This window comes from Chlorocebus sabaeus, chromosome 27 (assembly GCF_047675955.1).
Source record: "Chlorocebus sabaeus isolate Y175 chromosome 27, mChlSab1.0.hap1, whole genome shotgun sequence".
NCBI lineage: Eukaryota > Metazoa > Chordata > Mammalia > Primates > Cercopithecidae > Chlorocebus > Chlorocebus sabaeus.
Window position 1 is genome coordinate 37,441,591 of NC_132930.1, and position 21,404 is coordinate 37,462,994.

The window sequence follows — 21,404 nt, forward strand, 5'->3', positions numbered from 1 at the left end:
AGTGTATCTGTTAGTCAGAGATTCTGCTGATAGAGCTTCTTAAGAGTCTTAGTCAAAATACTTTCAGGAAGCTTGTGGGTACAGTCCAGTAAACAGCGTTCTACTGTGAAAAAGATTTCTAAGTCTTTAGTACAAGAAGTGGGCAGACTTGTGTTTTTAGTTCCATCTTGACTATGCAGCACTTTAAGTAAGGTTAACCAAGGCACCAAGTGTACTTTTACAAGGTCACTGTTGAATCCTCTTGGTGGCTTTAATTCATACCAAAAGCAACTTACCTGTGTTTTGTCACCTCATTTATTTTATTTTTTCTTCTAGTTACATGTCATTTCTTACAGAGGAGCAGGAATTTTGTAGCATTCTGGGTTTGGGATTAGATTTCTGACAATTTCCTTAATGTTCTGTATCGGTTAGAAATTTGTATTAGATAGATTCTTGATTTAAACAAAATTATAATATTATTTGAATATTCTTATATAGCTTTATAGGTGTGTCATCTTGAAAATATACTAGAATTCATATGTTTATGACTGCAAAAACAAAAATGAATATTGATTTGAATCATATCCTCATTCAATTTTGCTCCTCAAATAAGGAATCTACATTTTATTTTTAGTTTTATGTGTTAATAATCCTAAACTTGAAATGTGGAGTTAAAAATATATTTCTAGATATAGAAGTAATATGAAGTTAATATCATTTGTTGAAACTGTAAAGATAGTAATTTTTTGTTAGCATTCTATATTAGTGGACTATCAGTAATTCATAGCTATTTTTATTTCTGAGTCACTATAATTTATATGTTTAAAAAAACAGGCAAACACTGACAACAGAGTTTATTTGGAAAGGCATGCATTTAAAAAGTATCCTCAGCACATGAATATGGGAGACAATTGGATAGATAGATGATTTAGGGTCTTGATATGATTGTAGTCAGAATTTGAAAACATGTAATGAACATCATGTTCCTGAAATTGTAGTCAAAGTGTTCACAACACCTCATTCAGATAGGATCTGAATATCAGAACTTAAAGAAGAAAGCTTTATATTTTTTGTTGTGAGGTTAAGCAATAAGGACTATTGACTCTGAAAAAATGGGATTAAACACCTTTTAGTACTTATTTAGTATTGCCTAAAATCTTCCTCTGTAAAAGTTAGTATTGTTAAGCACTGTCTTTTGAAGTAATCAAATAACTCTAAAGAGTTGTGCAAGTAAAATGAATAGCCTACTGCCTGCTTAGGGGTTTCTGAAACTATTATATATACTTCTTAGTGATGGCTAGCCCTTTCTCATCTGCTTAATTTGAGACAGCATTATAGAAGAATTATTTTAGCCTTGAATCTCAAAAAATTTAGATTTTTAAGAAATTCGATTTGTATAAGTTTTTGGACACATCTTAGTCTGTGACGTTTTGGTTTTTGTATTCATAGGGCTTTAAGAACATTTTGGTCATTAGTGTAAGTGTAGAAAGTATGTGTCTGTGGGAATAATGTTGGTGATAAAACATTAGCGCTCATTAATGCTAATGAAAGTTCCTCGTGGAAATCCTCTGCACGGTGGCAGATGGAACAACCTATGTTTAAATAATGGAAAGATTGTAATACAAACTCACCAAAATTTAGAAAACTGTGCTGGTTAATCAAATGTCTTTTTCTTCTCAGTTGCATAGTTAAATGGTGTGACTAACTGTCTCTGATTTTAGTGTTTTATGTTGGCGTATAAATTTTTATCTTTATAATCTTTTTTTGAAATGAGATCATTTTTCAGTTTCTAACCTTTTATTTTCTTTTCTTTTGATTTGCAAATCATTCAGAAAGTGCTAATTGAGACTCTGGAGAAAACTCCATAATCTTATGAGGGATAGAGTTTAAAATGTTCAACTAAATAGCATAGTTTGGCTTTTGTAAGCATACTCATCAGTTGCATTGAGAAGAGAGAACAGCTTATCTCATAAATTTTTGTATCAACCAAATATTTTACAAAATGCATGAAAGGATTTTAAAGATTCCCTTTTAGAATGCTTTTATAATGCTCATAGGGGAAGATGATTAGTTACACTATTTTGTGAAGGCTTGGAAGTATACATAGTTTGTTTAAATGGAAATGCTTTGAACAAGTTTGAATATATTGTAATATTTAGTGATATACATGGTATGTATCCTACATTTGTTCTGAATAGGGCTATCAAATGTGTTTCTATTTTATGGGTTAAATTTGAAAACGTTATTTTTTGACCATGTTTGCCATATCCTAGAGTAGCTGACAATCACATTATAAAAAGATTAATTAATTTGAACTGAAATTATGGGTGCATTTTTATAGTTTGCTATTATTCCATGAGTTTTAGAACCCATAGAGTTTAGAACCTACAGCAAAATTCATATATATGATTGGATGGTTGAGTATTTAAAGCTTCAGTTTTTATTTTTAAAGTACATTTCTTGCTCCATGGACATGTGTTTCATTCTATTCTCTAAGAAAAACGTTTTTCTGAGGCTTAAGTTTATAAATTAAAGCTTACTTTGTTTTGTTTTGAAAGTGATTGTAAATATGATTCCATGGAAATGGAGTAAAAGGATAAAACTAGATTCTCCACTATGATTTCTTTTGACATTGTTTTCACAATTCCAAATATCATGTGAGCCTGTACATAAAGGCAAATTGGGCTCAGTTTCTTATTGTGACTTAGTATTCTGTGATACTGTGTCAGTTGTTGTATTGTTACTTAATTTTTTTGATATTTTAATATTCATTTTTATATTCTAGGAAACTTGAATGTTACTCTTCAAATTTGGGATATAGGAGGGCAGACAATAGGAGGCAAAATGTTGGATAAATATATCTATGGAGCACAGGTATGATATGAATTCAGATTATTCCAGTATTGAAAGTGTAGCATTTACAAGCACACATGCAAATCTACACCCAAATGCACATACACACACACATACTTTCTTTCTAACTTTTTATCTGATATGTAGAGAGAATAATTTTATGTTTGTGCTAGTTCTTTGGTTTCATTCTCTCCAAATTATGTTTGGAATGATTTGGGTGAGGGAATAGGAAAACTCTTTAACAGCTTTCGTATGGTATTTATATTACTAGGTGTTATTGTTAGCAGTTTGATAAATGCAGTGATAAATGATATTTTGATATTTATTAGCTGGTTTGGTTATAGTGACTACTTTCAAATAAACTGAATGAAAAATACAGGGATGAAAATTTAACTTTATTTTAAGTTACAAGGACTAAAAGCATATCTATATGTCTATATTTTTGTGTAATGAATATTGATAGCTTTTCAGATTTAATAGACATGTCAATATTTTCTATCAGATAACTAAATATGACAGTGTATATGTGAAACACATACAATAATTTATGATAATGCTGTATTTTCAGAAGAAAATCCATGTAGAGCAAGAAAAATGAAAGTGAAAAATGAAAAATGACCTGAATAATTACATAAATTTGGCCACATGAGCTTATATTCTCCATGAGCTTATATTGATGTAATTTATAAGATTTTAAATAAAGTTATTATACAAATAGAAAATATACAGGGTGGTAATATACTTTAAAAAGTTAATCATTTCTCTCTGAGCATGTTCACTGAAGAATTGTCTTTTTAATATTTGGCAGATTGCTTTTGATTAAATGACACACTTTAGAAATGCAGTAATACTATTGAAAGTAATCATCCGATGAAGTAGAGAATATGGTATATAGCCAAATATTAAGTACGTTGTGCTTACTGAGCTCTGTATGTAATACTTGATGTGCTATTTCTTTATTTTTGCTTTTTTAAATTAGTGTGTATCTTCTACATCATCTGGAGACATAGGGGTAGTAGTAAAAATTTTTAGTTCTTTATTAGAGTTTGGTATTTTAAGTGGGACAAATATAACTTGGTTATGTGGAACCATGTTGCTCATAATAAATGATTCTATAGGGTGGAAATATAGTAGGTTAAGCACTGCTGTACAAAGTTTGGTTCATGTCAACTACCATTGCCTTGATTGTGGATGAAAAATAGATTCTGATTTATTTTATAAAATATTCAGAGAAGGACAATATGGTTATAGAGGCTAATATGGTTCTGAATCACATATAAAGGCCCTAGAGTTTTGATTTTTTGCATTGCTGATATAGAGATTTGGTTCTTAAAGCTCTTATCTTTTATACATGGTTCTTTGTCTCCTGCAAAATTTTTCTGTTCACATTTATAGCATTTTCATCTGTGGTTAAGTGACTTGATATTTTATGCATGTTCATTTTTCTCTTAAAAAGTACATCTCAGAATTTTGTGTATGGCTTTTTTATTTATTTATTTTTCTGTTTTAAACTGATTAAAGTGGTTACTAAGCTAGATAAAACTTGCTGGACAGAGATTTGTGGGAAGCCACAGTTCTTGTTTCATTCATGTGGTTGATAACATGGGAAAATAACACTCTTATCTTTGTTCCATAAAATCTGTCTATAAGGCCACATATAGGATTTTTAAGAAAATGAAGATTCGATCTAACTTCTAATGAAATTTGACTCTTGGTGTCAAATGGAATAGTCTTATGATTTATAGGTGCAACCAGAGTTAGTGGAGAACAGGAGGACTTTATGCATTTCAGGGTAAATAATAATATATAATTCAATTAATACATTTTTTTTCCTTAAAAATTAGGGGAATATTATGCCCATGTGTTGAATTCTATTAATTCTTTCTTCAAATCATTAAAAAATTTATTATCTAATTTATTTAAATTATTTAAAATTTATTACTATTATATAAAAATTAATATTGATGTAAAATTTGTGTGTTATAAAGTTAACCATTCTAAAGTGTATAATCAGCTTTACGCAGTGGCTCATGCCTGTAATCCCAGCTAATTGAGAGGCACAGGTGGGAGGATCACTTGAGCCCAGGATTTTGAGGTTGCAGTAAGCTGTGATCACACTACTGCACTTCAGTCTGGGTGACAAGTGACACTCCATCTTTAAAAAACAAAATAAATAAAAAATAAATTATATAATCAGTATCATTTAGTGTACTCACAGTATTTTGTGACCATTTCCTTAAGTCAATTTTTGACAGTATATATTTTATGTTATTACAAAGCTGCCTACAATCAGCCGACATTAATGAGAACATTGGTAGACATTTCAAGAATTTCCATCTTTTTTGAAAGTCCATAAGTTTAGTAAAATGTCTTCATTATTTTTTAAGGTACTTTATTTCTTGGGAGAAAGTGAATGTTATATTTCTTAGAACTTGTTGTATAAGGTTTCTATCTTGAAGGTACATACTGACTTTTTTCTCTTTTGGTAGTGCGTTTTATTTATACTTTACGATTGCTGTGACTCTTATACTGATGTACTGTGTTTTTATTAAACAACAATGTACAGTATTTCTGAGAAATTCATGAATCTTTCTATGAAATTGCCTGACAAAACTGGGAATTCTGAGATGATGAAATGAATTGTTAAAAATAGGTGATAGGGCATGGGGGCAGGCACCTGTAGTCCTTGCTACTTGAGAGACTGATATGGGAGGATCACGTGAGCCCAGGAGTTTGGGGACTGGAGTGAGCTATGATCATGCCATTCTACTCCATCCTGGGTGAAAGAGCGAGACTCAGTTTATAAAGAAAAAAAAAAAGGATGATAATATAATAACTTTTTTCTGCTTTCCAGAGATTCCAAATAAATGCTGTGTTAAGTACATAAAGTCCTTGACCAGTGGTCTATTTTGTTAAACTATTTTTAAATTCTATATCCAGGCTAGAGAGGCTGTAACTCATTATTTACTACTATAAATTGGAGAAAATGTTACTTTTCAAAACCAGTGATTTCAAAAACATTCTGATAGCATTTTAATAAACTCAATAATTTTATCTAATAATATAATTATTCTTCAAAGTAGATCTATATTGCTTCTGGAGTTATAGATGCTTTATATTACCTATCTCATGAGTACTTTAGATTTTGGTATACTACAGGACAGAAATCTTCCACAGAAATGTTGAGACAAGCTTTTTCAGGATATCGGTTTGATGTGTTATTTAGGGTTTATTTTAGGTTCTCTGACTTCTGTATTGTATATAGAAAGAATTATACATGTCTGGGTCATTAAACTAATCAATCTGTTTCTTTAAAGCATTTCTTAACATCTGCATAGAAGCTTATTTGTAGGCTGGGAGATAACTTGGACCCAAATAAAACCGATTATTTTACCCTCTTCACTCCCCTTACCCCCAGCAACATTTAAACGTCAGCAGTAGCCTGTTGAAAGTGTTGGTGAAAACTAAATTGAATTGACACCCCAAAAAGAATTAGTGAGGTATTTTGACAAGAACTAGTTCTAAGAATTGAAATATGTCCCAGTTAAATTCCCAGATTTTAAATTAACTTAAAAATTTCTAGGAGTCTTTAGAAAGATGTTATAGGCGATTTTTCATAGTGGTTAAGAGCAAACACACAGTACATAGTGTTTAGTGCCCTGTAACCTGTGGCTAACAGAGGCTAATAACAAACCTCAGAGAAGGACTGGATGTTTCATTTTTGTAGCTCTTTCTGTCCTGGAATCTAAGTGGTTTGCAAACACTGACCCACTGAGCATAAACTCAATGAAGTGTAGTCACTTGTGAGGTAGAACATAACCACTATTATGTACCAGTGGCCCCACACAGATGAGCCTGCTTTTTAAGTACCAACAAAAGGATTTGGTGCCTACATGACAGCTAGGGAGAGGGTGCAGCTTAAAACTGGACTCTGCAAGACCTTCTGCTCTCTTTTGCTGTAAGTTTTTTAGTTGGATATTTGCCAACTTATAACATGTTTGTGCACTTTCTTTGCGTGTTTCTTACAGGTTATACTTATAAAGCAAGATATATGTTGTTAATGGCTATTATATAATCTGTATGATTTAATTCATTTCTATAAATAACTAAAAAACTAAAGCAGATTATTTGTCTTGCATATAAGGGAGAAAACAACCTGCATTTTGGGACTGGGAGAACCTTTCATTTTTTGAGAATGTTAAACAGTAACAGTGTGTGTACTGTGTTTAGCACGTGTTACACTGAAGAACTATATCTATGCAATGCTTTACAAGACTGTTACTTGGTAGGCATCAGTGTTTGTTCTTTCAAAACTTCTATCAAGGCCAGGTCAGTGGGTCATAATCCCAGTGCTTTAGAGGGCCAAGGCAGGATAATTGCTTGAAGTCAGGAGCATGAGACCAGCCTAAGAACATAGTGAGACCCTTTCTCTACAAAAAATTAAAAAAATTAGCTGGGCACTGTGGTATACGCCTGTAGTCCTAGCTACTAGAGAGGCTGAGATGGGAGGATTATGTGAGCCTAGGAGTTCGAGGCTGCAATGAGCCATGACTGCATTCCAACCTGGGGAACAGAGCGAGACCCCATCTCTTAAAAAAAAAAAATGCTGCCAATTATTACCTTGAAAATGGTATCCATTTGATTTACTCTCTCATCATGCTTATTAGATATGGTGGTGAGTGAAATAGATGAAAACAAACTACTGTATAAACTAACATTATATAATATTTACTAAAAATCTTGATGTTTACAAAATACTATGGATGGTAGTATTTTCTTGGAATCGAAGTTGGAAGAAGGCAGTTAAGGCATAAAATGAAGGAAACTGTTGTTAAAGAGGGATTTATTAAACTTGAAATCTGATTTCCAAAGGTCATGTAGAAGATTTGGGAAGAAGAGCAGCAGCTGAAAGGTAAATTGGGAAGTGGAAGGAAAGGATGGTATGGGGTTGAAGACATAGGAGAGAGATAAATGTCAGATATGTGGTTGATAACAAAAGTTATCTGGGACATGAGACATGGCAATGGATTTAGATGACCATAAGATTGCCAAGAAAATTAGATCCAGAAGTTCCCAAGTAGGTTGCAAGATGTATTCCATGTTTGAGGGAGTTGTACTTTCTTGTGGCTGAGAAGATTCCAATAGTTTTCTGGGAGGGATCAGAGGAGTTCTGGATTGATTGATGTGGTCAGAGACTTAGGGATTTGAGGGTGCTGGTATTTGAGGGATTTGAGGCTCCTGAAGAGGTGAGTACTTACAGGTCTGGCTTTGAGGCTGGTGAGTAGAGGCCTTGAGAGTCAATAGTTTTGATAATGTGTGTCTTTTAAAGATTTGGTCCATTATATTTATATTGTCAAATTCGTGGTCACAAAGTTGTTTATATTATTTTTTTAATGTCTGTGGAATAGGTAGTGAAGACCCTTATTAATTAATGTTGTTAATATGTGTCTTCTCTCTCCCTCCTTTTGTTTTTGGTTAGCCTGACTAGGGGTTTGTCAGTTTTACTGATCTTTTCTTAAAAACACAGCTTTTGGCTTTGTTGATTTTTCTCTGTTGTTTTCTTCTTTAATTTCAATTATTTCTTCCCTAATTTTTAATTACTTTCTTCTGCTCGCTTTAGACTGAAATTACTCTTCTTCCTCTAGTTTCCTACAGTGGAAGCTTAGATTATTGATTTTTCTGCTTTTCTAATATATGCATTCAATGCTAAGCACTTTCCCTAAGCACTGCTTTTTCTGTATTCTACAAGTTTTGGTAGGTTGCCTATATTTTGTTTTTGCTTCAAACTATTTTAAAATTATTTTTGAGACTTCTTTGATGCTTGTGTTATTTAGAATATATTGTTTAATCTTCACATACTTTGAGTTTTTAAAGCTATTTTACTGTTACTGATTTCTGGTTATAGTTTGAGAACATGGTTTGTGTGATTTCTGTTTTTACAAACATGTTAAGGTATATTTTATGGCCCAGAATGTAGTTTGTCTTGGTGAATGTTCCATGAGAGCTAGGGAATAGTGCATATTCTAATGAATACAGTAGTCTATAAATGTCAATTAGATGAAGTTGATTGTTAGTGTTGTTCAGATCAACTATACCCTTAATGATTTTCTGTTTGCTTAATGAAAAAAGTCTTCAACTCTAGGGGGATCTGCAGATTTGGAACTCCTTGCAGTTTTATCAGTTTTGGCCTCATATATTTTGATGCCCTGTTATTAGGTGCATATATAGAGAGGATTGTTATGTCTTCTTGGAGGACTGACTTATCATTATGCCAGTCTTGTCTTTAAACTTGATAATTTTCCTTATTCTGAAGTCTGCTTTGTCTCAAATTATATAGCTACTCCAGCTTTCTTTTCATTGATGTTTTCGTGGTGCTTTTCTATCCCTTTACTGCTAACCTGTCTGTGTCTTTATATGTAAGGTCAATTTTCCGTAGGCAATGTATAGTCGACTCTTCTTTTCTCATCTCCTTTGGCAATCTGTCTTTTAACTTGTGTATTAAATTCACATACAAAGTGGTTATTGGGATAGCTGGGTTAACATCTGTCGTGTTCGTTTTCTATTCTTTGCACATTTTCTTTGTTTATCCCCTCTTTTTCTGCTTTCTCTGGTTTTATTTGAGTATTTTCTCTCCTGTTTTAGCATATCAATCATACTTCAAAATTTTTTTTAGTGATCATTCTAGAGTTTGCAATATATATTTTAAACTAAGGTTAGTGCTTCATGTGTAGTGCAGGTCCCTCAGAATATTCTCAGTTCATCCTTTTTGTCCCTTATGGCATGGCTGTCATTCATCTCACTTATCTATATGCTGTAATCATCCAGTACATTATTATTACTTTAAACAGTTGTATTTTATACCAATTAACAGTAAGAAAAATAATTGATACTATGTTATCTTCATTTTTTCCTTTTCTGATATTCACTCACTCTTTTTTTTACATTCTATATGATTTTGTTTAAAAAATGTTAACTTTTATTGTGAAGTGGCAGTTTATAATTGGTTATATTTATGGAGTACAGAGTGATGTTATGATTTATGAATACAATGTGGAATAATTAATTCAAGCCAATTAGCATATTCATTATCTCAAGTCCTTATAACTTTTTTATGTTGAGAACATTTGAAATTTACTCTTTTAGCAATTTTGAAATGTATGATATGTAATTATTAACTGTTTTAACCACACTGTGCAATAATTCTCAAAAAAACCTTTATATCTCCTGAGATTTTGTACCCTTTGACTATTTCCCCATTTCCCCCAACCCCTAGCTCTGCAACCACCAGTCTACTCCCTACTTCTGAGTTTGATTACTTCAGATTTCACATAAGTGAGAACATGCAACATTTGTCTTTTTGTGCCTGGCTCATTTCACTTAGCTTAATGTTTTCCAGTTCCATCCATGCTCTTGCAAGTGAGAGACTTTTCTTTTTTTGAGGCTTATAGTATTCCATTATGCATATATACATCATTTTCTTTATACATTCATTTGTTGATGGACACTTAGGTTGATTACATAGCTTGGCTATTGCGACAGTGCTGCAACAAACATGGGAGTGCAAAAACCTCTTTGACAAACTGATTTCAAATCTTTAGGTAAATACACAGAAGTAGGATTGCTGGATCATATTCTTAGTTTTTTTTGAGGAACCTCCACACAGTTTCCCATAATGGCTATTCTTCTTTACATTTTCACTGAGCGTGTACAGAGGTCCCTTTTCTCTATATCCTCGCTGATACTTGTTATCTTTCATCTTTTTGATAATAGCCATTCTGACAGGTATAAGAGGATAATTTTTTTGCTTTTAATTTGCATTTCTCTGGTGATGTTCAGCATTTAAAAAATATATCTGTTAGTCATTTGTCTTCTGAGTAATGTCTTTACAGGTCTCTTGCCAATTTTTAAATTTAGTTTTTTGTTTTCTTGCTATGGAGTTGTTTGAGTTCCTGGTATATTTTGGATGTTAACCCCTTCTTGGATGTATGACTTGAAAATATTTTAATTTGTAGGTTGTCTCTGCACACTGTTAATTTTTTCCTCCTTTGCTGCACAGAAGCTTTTTAGTTTTCCCGTATTGGCTATTGCTTTTGTTGCCTGTGGTTTTGGAGTGAAATTCAAAAAATTATTGCCCAGACCAATATTTTGTAGTTTTTCACCCTAAATTTTCTTGTAGTAATTTTGTAGTTTCTGGTCTTACTTTGAAATCTTTACTCAATTTTGAGTTGATTTTTGTATATGTTGTGAGATATTGTTCTGCATGTGGATATCTAATTTTCCCAAAACCATTTATTGAAGAGGCTGTCCTTTTTCCATTGTGTTTTTCTAGCTCTGTTGTTGAAAATCAATTGACTGTACATGTATGGCTCATTTCTGGACTCTCTAATTATGTTGATCAGTGTGTCTATTTTTTGCTGGTACCATGCTGCTATAATTACTATAGCTTTGTAATATAGTTTCAAATCAAGTAGTGTGATGCCTGCAGCTTTGTTTTTCTTATGTGTTTGTGCTCATGATTGCCTTGGTTATTTGAGTTTTTTCCATGCTACTCATTTTTTCCTATGTAGAGTTTAGTTTGTGACCCATATCATTTTCCCTCTCCCTGAAGGACCTCTTTTAATGTTTCCTTCAGAGCAGGTTTGCTGACAATGAATGGTCTGTTTTTGTTTTTCTGAGAAGAACTTTATTTCTCCTTTACTTATGATAATTTTGAGGGGTATAGAATTCTAGGTAGTTGTTTTTTTTAATTTTAATTTTCTGCCAGTATTTTTTTAAAAATTATTATGCTTTAAGTTCTAGGGTATATGTGCACAATGTGCAGGTTTGTTACATATGTATACATGTGTGATGTTGGTGTGCTGCACTCATTAACTCGTCATTTATATTAGGTATGTCTCCTGATGCTATCCCTCCCCACTCCTCCCACCTGACAACAGGCCCCGGTGTGTGATGTTCCTCTTCATGTGTCCAAGCATTCTCATTGTTCAATTCCCACTTATGAGTGAGAACATGCGGTGTTTGGTTTTCTGTCCTTGCGATAGTTTGCTGAGAATGATGGTTTCGAGCTTTATCCATGTCCCTACAAAGGACATGAACTTATCCATTTTATGGCTGCATAGTATTCCATGGTGTATATGTGCCACATTTTCTTAATCCAGTCTGTAATTGATGGGCATTTGGGTTGGTCCCAAATCTTTGCTATTGTGAATAGTGCCGCAATAAACATATGTGTGCATGTGTCTTTATAGCAGGATGATTTATAATACTTTGGGTATATACCCAGTAATGGAATGGCTGGGTCAAATGGTATTTCTAGTTCTAGATCCTTGAGGAATCGCCACACTGTCTTCCACAGTGGTTGAACTAGTTTGCAGTCCACCAACAGTGTAAAAGTGTTCCTGTTTCTCCACATCCTCTCCAGCACCTGTTGTTTCCTGACTTTAGTGATCACCATTCTAACTGGTGTGAAATGGTATCTCATTGTGGTTTTGATTTGCATTTCTCTGATGGCTAGTGATGATGAGCATTTTTCCATGTGTCTGTTGACTGCAGAAATGTTTTCTTTTGAGAAGTGTCTGTTTATATCCTTTGTCCACTTTTTGATGGGGTTGTTTGATTTTTTTTTCTTGTAGATTTATTTAAGTTCTTTGTAGATTCTGGATATTAGCCCTTTGTCAGATGGATAGATTGCAAAAGTCTTCTCCCATTCTGTAGGTTGCCTGTTCACTCTGATGGTAGTTTCTTTTGCTGTGCAGAAGCTCTTCAGTTTAATTAGATCCCATTTGTCAATTCTGGCTTTTGTTGCCATTGCTTTTGGCGTTTTAGACATGAAGTCCTTGCCCATGCCTATGTCCTGAATGGTATTGCCTAGGTCTTCTTCTAGGGTTTTTGTGGTTTTAGGTCTAATATTTAAGTCTTTAATCCATCTTGAATTAATTTTTGTATAAGGTGTAAGGAAGGGATCCAGTTTCAACTTTCTACATATGGCTAGCCAGTTTCCCCAGCACCATTTATTAAATAGGGAATCCTTTCCCCATTTCTTGTTTTTGTCAGGTATGTCAAAGATCATATGGTTGGTACATGCATGGTATTATTTCTGAGGGCTCTGTTCTGTTCCATTGGTCTATAACTCTGCTTTGGTGCCAGTATCATGCTGTTTTGGTTACTGTAGCCTTGTAGTATAGTTTGAAGTTAGGTAGCATGATGCCTCCAGCTTTGTTCTTTTGACTTGGGATTGTCTTGGCAATGCAGGCACTTTTTTGGTTCCATATGAACTTTAAAGTAGTGTTTTCCAGTTCTGTGAAGAAAGTCATTGGTAGCTTGATGGGGATTTCATTGAATCTGTAAATTACCTTGGGCAGTATGGCCATTTTCACAACATTGATTCTTCCTATCCATGAGCATGGAATGTTCTTCCATTTGTTTGTGTTCTCTTTTATTTCATTAAGCAGTGGTTTGTAGTTCTCCTTGAAGAGTTCCTTCACATCCTTTGTAAGTTGTATTTCTGAGTATTTTATTCTCTTTGAAGCAGTTGTGAATGGGAGTTCACTCATGATTTGGCTCTCTGTCTGTTGTTAGTGTATGGGAATGCTTGTGATTTTTGCACATTGACTTTGTACCCTGAGACTTTGCTGAAGTTGCTTATCAGCTTAAGGAGATTTTGGGCTGAGACAATGGAGTTTTCTAAATATACAATCATGTCATCTGCTAACAGGGACAATTTGACTTCCTCTTCTCCTAATTGAATACCCTTTATTTCTTTCTCCTGTCTGATTTCCCTGGCCAGAAATTCCAACACTATGTTGAATAGAAGTGGTGAGAGAGGACATCCCTGTCTTGTGCCAGTTTTCAAGGGGAATGCTTCCAGTTTTTGCCCATTCAGTATGATATTGGCTGTGGGTTTGTCAAAAATAGCTCTTATTATTTTGAAATATGTCCCATCAATACCTGATTTATTGTGAGTTTTTAGCATGAAGGGCTGTTGAATTTTGTCAAAGGCCTTTTCTGCATCTATTGAGATAATCATGTGGTTTTTGTCTTTGGTTCTGTTAATATGCTGGATTACGTTTATTGATTTGCGTATGTTGAACCAGCCTTGCATCCCAGAAATGAAGCCCACTTGATCATGGGTCGATAAGCTTTTTGATGTGCTGCTGAATTCGGTTTACCAGTATTTTATTGAGGATTTTTGCATCGATGTTCATCAGGGATATTGGTCTAAAATTGTCTTTTTTTGTTGTGTCTCTGCGAAGCTTTGGTATCAGGATGATGCTGGCCTCATAAAATGAGTTAGGGAGGATTCCCTCTTTTTTATCAATTGGAGTAGTTTCAGAAGGAATGGTACCAGCTCCTCCTTGTACCTCTGGTAGAATTCATCTGTGAATCCATCTGGTCCTGAACATTTTTTGGTTGGTAGGCTATTTATTATTGCCTCAATTTCAGAGCCTGCTATTGGTCTATTCAGGGATTCAGCTTCTTCCTGGTTTAGTCTTGGGAGGGTGTATGTGTCCTGGAATTTATCCATTTCTTGTAGATTTTCTAGTTTATTTGCATAGAGGCATTTATAGTATTCTCTGATGGTAGTTTGTATTTCTGTGGGATCGGTAGTGATAACTCCTTTATCATTTTTTATTGGATCTATTTGATTCTTCTGTCTTCTTTATTAGTCTTGCTAGCAGTCTATCAATTTTGTTGATCTTTTAAAAAAAATGGCTCCTGGATTCTCTGATGTTTTGAAGGGTTTTCTGTGTCTCTATCTCCTTTAGTTCTGCTCTAATCTTAGTTATTTCTTGGCTTCTGCTAGCTTTCGAATGTGTTTGCTCTTGCTTCTCTAGGTCTTTTAATTGTGATGTTAGGGTGTCAGTTTTAGATCTTTCCTGCTTTCTCTTGTGGGCATTTAGTGCTATAAATTTCCCTCTATACACTGCTTTAAATGTGTCCCAGAGATTCTGTTATGTTGTGTCTTTGTTCTCATTGGTTTCAAAGAACGTCTTTATTTCTGCCTTCATTTCATTACATACCCAATAGTCATTCAGGAGCAGGTTGTTCAGTTTCTATGTAGTTGAGCGGTTTTGAGTGAGTTTCTTAATCCCAAGTTCTAATTTGATTGCACTGTGGTTTGAGACACAGTTTGTTATAATTTCTGTTCTTTTACATTTGCAGATTTCACTTCGTTCTCTTCTTATTCTCATGGTTTCTGATGAGGTGTTCTCTGTAATTTTTCTGCTTTTTCATTTACGGATATTTTCCCTATTCTTCTAGCTTCTTTCAAGATTTCTCAGTTTTTTTTTCTTTTGAGCAATTTGAATATATGCCTAGATATAGAGTTTTTGGTATTTATGCAAATTGGTGTTCTCTGAGATTCTTAAATATGTGGTTTGGTGTCGAATTAATTTTGGCAATTTCTTGGTGACTGTTACTTCAAATACTCCCTGAGCTTGATTCTCTCTTCTTCTGATACTTCAGCTGTGTGTGTGATGCACCACTTCGAACTGTCCCACTGTTCTTTGGTGTTCTGTTTTATACATTGTTTTGTTCTTTTTGCATTTCAATTGTAGAAGTTTCTATTATCCTGTCTTTAAGTTCACTGATTTTTTTTTCCTATGCTGTGTCCAACAATGTACCCAACAATGGCATTCTTTATTTCTGTTACAGTGTTTTTGATATCTAGCATTTTGTTTTTATTATCCCTTGTTTTATTATCCCTATCTGTGCTTGCATAATGTTTTCTTTTTCCTTTAGAACCCTCAACACATTAGTCATAGTTACTTAAAAGTGCCTGTCTAGTAATTACAAAATCTGTTTCATATCATAGTTTGGTTCTGATGCTTGGTTTCTCTCTTCAAATTACCTTTTGAAATTCCTTGTAATTTTATATTGAAAGCTGGACATGGTATACTGAGTAATAAGATTCAGGTAAATAGACTTAGTGTGAGGTTTTACGTTGTGCTGTATTTCATATTTACTTTAGCTGTGGGTGCCAGAGGCATTGATTCCTCTAGTATCCTTGTTTTTGCCTCACAGTCTTTTTTGGTATCTCCAGAAACTCTTTAGGTGAAATCTGTCTTGCAGCTGTTTCAGATGTTGGTGCCCTGGTGGTGTTGTGGTAAAGTATGGGGGAGGAGAAGCATGCTATATTCTTATGATAAACTTTTAGTCTTTAGTGAGCTTGTATTTCGGTACTGTGACCTTCACTCGTGTTTCTTTCTCCTCCCAGTTAGATGAGACAGACTGGCTATAGGAGGCTGGAGTTGGGAACTTCTCTTTCCAGATGGAATGCAATGTTCTGATTAAGCCATTTCTTCCGGAGAGGTTGCCTGTTTTATGGATAATGCTCTGGGCATATTTCACAATGGTTACTTTTTTCCTCTCTTCATGCCAGAGCCTTGAGAGGGTCTTTCTTGTTTTTTTACTGATAATCTGGTGGGATATCTGGAATCTGGTCGTATATCCATGCAAGTGTGGAGGTAGCCCCTAAGACTGAGGGGCCCTCTAGGATTTGCTCACTCTTAAGCTAGACCTCAGTCAGCCTCCAGCAGTTTGTCAAAATTATCACTACTATTTCTAGAGGCTGCTACTCCAGGTAGGCAGATCTTGGCTGTAACTTTTTGGATTTGTTTGTCTTTCCAGATTTCAGGGTGATGATTTGCCTTGTAATATCAGTTTTCTGATGAATCCAAGAAAAGTCACTGATTTTTTCTGTTTGTTCTGCCTTTTTCTTATTGTAAGGACAGGAGTGATAACTTCCAAGTTTTTTTTTTTACATGTCAGAGTTGAAATTGAAGGTCCTATAATTCCTTTTATATTTTAACATTTTTAGTTTTCTCATTTTTTCATTTCAGAATTTCACCACAGTGGTACTAGTTATGATGGCAAGAACAAGGAAAAATAATAGTTTTTACATTATAAATGGTACTGAGAATATGAACAAGGAGATGTTTGTGTTGCTAGATAGCTAGGTGAGTGAACAGGAGTTTATCCTTCTATATTTTTTGTGAATCCTGAAAGATTTCTAGGAATCACCAACTGAAAAATGTTGGGACACATTTGTCTAGATCAGAGATTGGCAGATTTTTCCTGAAAAGAGCTAGATAGTAAATATTTTATGCTTTGCAGGCCATGTTGTCTCTGTTGTAGCCACTCAGCTCTGCAGTTGTAGCACAAAAGCAGCCACTGATAATACTTAAACAAATGATTGTGACTGTATTTCAGTAAAAGTTTATCTACAGATACACAGTGTGGGCCAGATTTGACCCATGGGGCATATTTACTAATTTGTGGTCTAGAAGAACAGTTTTTAATGTTTTTGTTCCATAGCTCTCATCCTGTACTGAATATCAGTAGATGGTGGCCATTTTATTTGCATATATTTTACCATATTCAGGTATTGTCCCATGTTTGGATAAAGGTTTTCGTATATTAATCAAAAGGGTTCAAAAGGTCTTAAGAGGCAGAGGTCCAGGCTTTATTTGTGAGTTTAAAACCTACCTCAAAGTTGCCATAAAAATGTGATTCTTCTTCACTTAGTTGATAACAAAAAAAAAATCTACAATTGCATGTGGTATGTTAATTTTAAAATAAGTACTTTTATCATTTCGCTTTGTAATGTAGGCATATCAGGTGTTTTAAAAGTGAGGTAACAAGTGTTGCCCAAGATCAATAGATGGGACCAGGACTGGAATCCAACAGCAACCTGAGTTCCAGTGTAGAGCTCTTTTCAACAAATAATGTATGATATCACCCATGGCAGTTGGAGCCATGTCATGGAGCCAGTAGATTGAAGATTAATCTTCAGATATTAGTTCTGGGGCTTTATTCTTAATAAGAAAAGTGAGATACTGTTTGTTTTAGATAATTCTATGTTGGGCATTATTTCAGACCATCTTGGAAGACAGACAGAAATAGATGTTCAAGTGACCAAAATGAACCCGATGAGTGATTTTGCATATTATAGAATATTTAAAGCGAAAGGGATCTTAGAGACCATCTAACTCAAATATCGAATTTTAGAGATAAGAAACCTGAGACATGGAGAAGCTAGGTAACTTGGGGGCCAATATGGTTTAATAAAAGAGAATAATAATCCTGGAATGTCGTAACAGAAATATGCTAGGGCTGGCTTGCTCTAGCTTCCGAGAGTTAATTGTTAAATTTTTAGCAGTTTTTGTGAGCCAGTTATTAAAAACTTTTACAATGAAAAATTACATATAAAGTCACACATTGTATTAAAACAAAGATATTTATATGCCTAATCTCTATCACTAATTATTTTGCTATGTGTTTCTGTTATCTGTGTTCTCGAGGTTGTTTACATCTGCTATATCTATATGGTGGAAATATTTTTATAATGGTGACCTCCCCAACTCTGTTCAGTGGGTGTCATATTGATAGCTTAAAAATGACCACAGGCTAGCATTTACACCATGAAAATTGGCAAACATTACACATGAAAATTGGCAAGCAGGGTGTAACTCACCCCTGCTGGGCCCTGAACCCCAAGCCAATTGATAAATATTTACCAGTGTCTCACTAGTTATGACTTCTGTGTTCTGTACTTATTTATGTGTTTAGTTTTGCTGCCAGACTGTGAGTTCCTTATGATTTGGAACTTACATCTGTAGAATCCAGCACAATACTTGGAGTTTAGTTGACAGACAAATGTTTTTAATTATTTAGTCTTTGGTTCAAATCCTGGCTCCATCACTTACCTATCAGTATGACCTTGGTTATTTTAACCTCTGTTTATTATTTAAAATGGAAATCATAATACCAGCCTTTCATGATTAGTGTGAGTATTAATGAGAAGACCTTGACGTGTGTCTGGTATACAGTAGGTGCACAGAAATAGTTGATTACTACTGTTATAACCTAAGAAGTCGACATAAATGCCATTAGGGTTCAGGCTTATACTGTATGTAGAGCTTTGTATTAAGTGTTTGACCACAAACTGGATGAGAATCAGGAATGTGGTACTGTTATTTTTGTGTGCATATATACTTCTCCTTCCCACACAAAATAATGAGATAAATTAAAAGGAATATGATATATAAGAGGCAGGAAGCAATCCTTCTGTTATATTTGGCATTGCTCAGACTCTTATTACAGTATTATGTCCAGTTTTACATTGCTCATTTTAAAGAGGATGTCAAAAAACTATATGTAGTGTGTCCTGGGAAGAATCAGCAGCTATGATTAAAGGGATAGAAAAATAGGCCCTTTGAGGCAAGTTTAAGGAACTGAGTTTGTTTACTCTGGAAAGGAGATGGTAAAGGAGTTACTTAACTATCTTCAAGTATATGAATGGTTAGTTTAAGAAAGATGCTCTCAGGTTCTCCAAATGCACAGTGGACTAAAAGAGGAAATCGACATTTCATTTAAAGAAAATTGTATTAAACACTTAAATTGTCTATCAAGGGATATCATGGAATCTTTGTTTTTGAAAATATTTAAAAAGAGTAGCAGCAGATGAATATTTATTGAAAAGTTTTAATGTTTGACCTCATGAAAGTGAGAGGTAGGATTGTAGATGTTGTAGCCTTTTCTACTTCTTTGGTATGATTTTCTTATATTTACTGTAACTTACCAAGCATATTCCAGATATCTTATTGGAAGACTGCTTACAATTTTGATAAAATTATGTTTTAGCTTGCATTGCATCTTAGTTGCTGGATTTGTCTTGAATGAAAACAGTCACTATTATCAATCTGCTAGTAAGCAATTTAAATGGAAGTTTATATATAAAACACATTTTATATAAGTTTATATATAATATACATTTGTATTTTTACATCCATTTTGATGTATCTGAAGCATTACTCAAGTATTCATTAAGATTTTTTTCACCAAATAGTACTTTACAGATATTTTGTAACTCTTTTGTGACAGGGAGTCCTCTTGGTATATGATATTACAAATTATCAAAGCTTTGAGAATTTAGAAGATTGGTATACTGTGGTGAAGAAAGTGAGCGAGGAGTCAGAAACTCAGCCACTGGTTGCCTTGGTAGGCAATAAAAGTAAGTTATTACTGCTTATTTATATATGGTACAGTTTACTTGCTGTTGTGGACAGAATGTTTGTGTCCCCCCTCACCCCCAATATATATGTCGAAGACCTAATCCCCAAAATGATGGTGTCTAAAAGTGGCGTTTTTGGGAGATAATTAGGTCATGAGAGTGGAGCCCTTAAGAATGACATCTGGCAGGGCGCAGTGGCTAATGCTTGTAGTCCCAGCACTTTGGGAGGCCAAGGCAGGGGGATTGCTTGAGGCCAAGAGTTTGGGACAAACCTGGCCGACATGGTGAGACCCTTGTCTCTATTTAATTAAAAAAGAGAATGGGATTAATGCCTTCATAAGAGACACGAGAGAGATAATAATTCTTTCTGCCATGTGAAGACAGGCAAGAAGCTGACTGTCTGCGAACCAGGAAGAATGCCCTCACTGAATCCTGAATCTGTCAGTACCTTGATCTTGGACTTTAGTTACCAGAAGTTTGAGAAATAATGTTTGTGGTTTAGGCCATAGTCTATGTCATTTGTTATGGTAGCCCAAACAGAGGACTTATTGAGACATTTGCCTATCCTGTAGTTTTAATTCCTACAAAGAAAGATTTGATATTTGGAAACAGCTTTTCTGGAGTGAGCAAATTATTTGAGTAGAAAATTCCTAAGAGTGTGTACAATCTTTTCAATAACCGTTTTGCTGCATGGTCTATCATAACTGCTCCACTGCTTTGGTCAATTCCTGTGAAGGTAAGTTTAGGTCTGACAGTGTGTGTTTTGGCTTCCTGTGGCCTAAGAAAGCAACATGGACTATTAAGAACAGCAACACAGCTGCAGATTTTATGATATTGCATTGCAGTTTCAGCTCTGTCCCAGAGGTTTTGAGCAATACATTTCATTAAATGATCCCCTATTTTAGGTAAGAAAGAAGTGTCTACATTGGAATATTATATGCATTGTTCCTTGCTCCTGTCTCTTATAAACTTCCTCTTCTACATTTTCGGGTTTGTTCTGAAATATAATTTTGTTTTTTTTTTTTTTTTTTTGAGAAAGAGTGTATTAGGGAGAGAAGAAGTTCTTGGTAAAAACTACGGGTTTGCTAGTAATTTTGAGACCGGTCTCTTGGGCTATGATAGATAGCAGAGAAAAATTATAAAACTGAACTCAATACATGACTGTTTTTTGGTTCCTAGTTCTGCAGTGCAGTGACTTAGAAAAAGAGACATTAATAAAGATTTTCAAATATAGTCATGTGTTGTTTAACAACAGGATATGTTCTAAGAAATGTATTGTTAGACAGTTTCATTGTGTGAACATTATAGAGTATATATTAGGGTTCTCTAGAGGGACGGAACTAATAGGATAGATGTATATATGAAAGGGAGTTTATTAAGGAGAATTGACTCACATGATCACAAGGTAAAGTCCCACGATAGCCCATCTGCAAGTTGAAGTGCAAGGAAAGCAGTAGTGGATCCGTCCGAGTCCCAAAACCTCAAAAGTAGGGAAGCCAACAGTGCAGCCTTCAGTCTGGCTGAAGGCTGAGAGCCTCTGGCAAACCACCAGTGTAAG

The 21,404-nt window shown here is 34.3% G+C and overlaps 1 protein-coding gene across 2 annotated transcripts in view; it reads left to right on the forward strand.

Moving 5' to 3' along the window:
* RAB28 (RAB28, member RAS oncogene family) overlaps positions 1 to 21,404 on the forward strand; it is a 119,865-nt gene that overhangs the window by 7,165 nt on the left and 91,296 nt on the right. For both annotated transcript variants that reach the window (XM_008017886.3, XM_008017887.3), the window contains exons 3-4: positions 2,765 to 2,853; positions 19,717 to 19,846. In XM_008017886.3, coding sequence (XP_008016077.2) covers positions 2,765 to 2,853; positions 19,717 to 19,846 — 219 coding nt within the window. The remainder of the gene's footprint in view (positions 1 to 2,764; positions 2,854 to 19,716; positions 19,847 to 21,404) is intronic.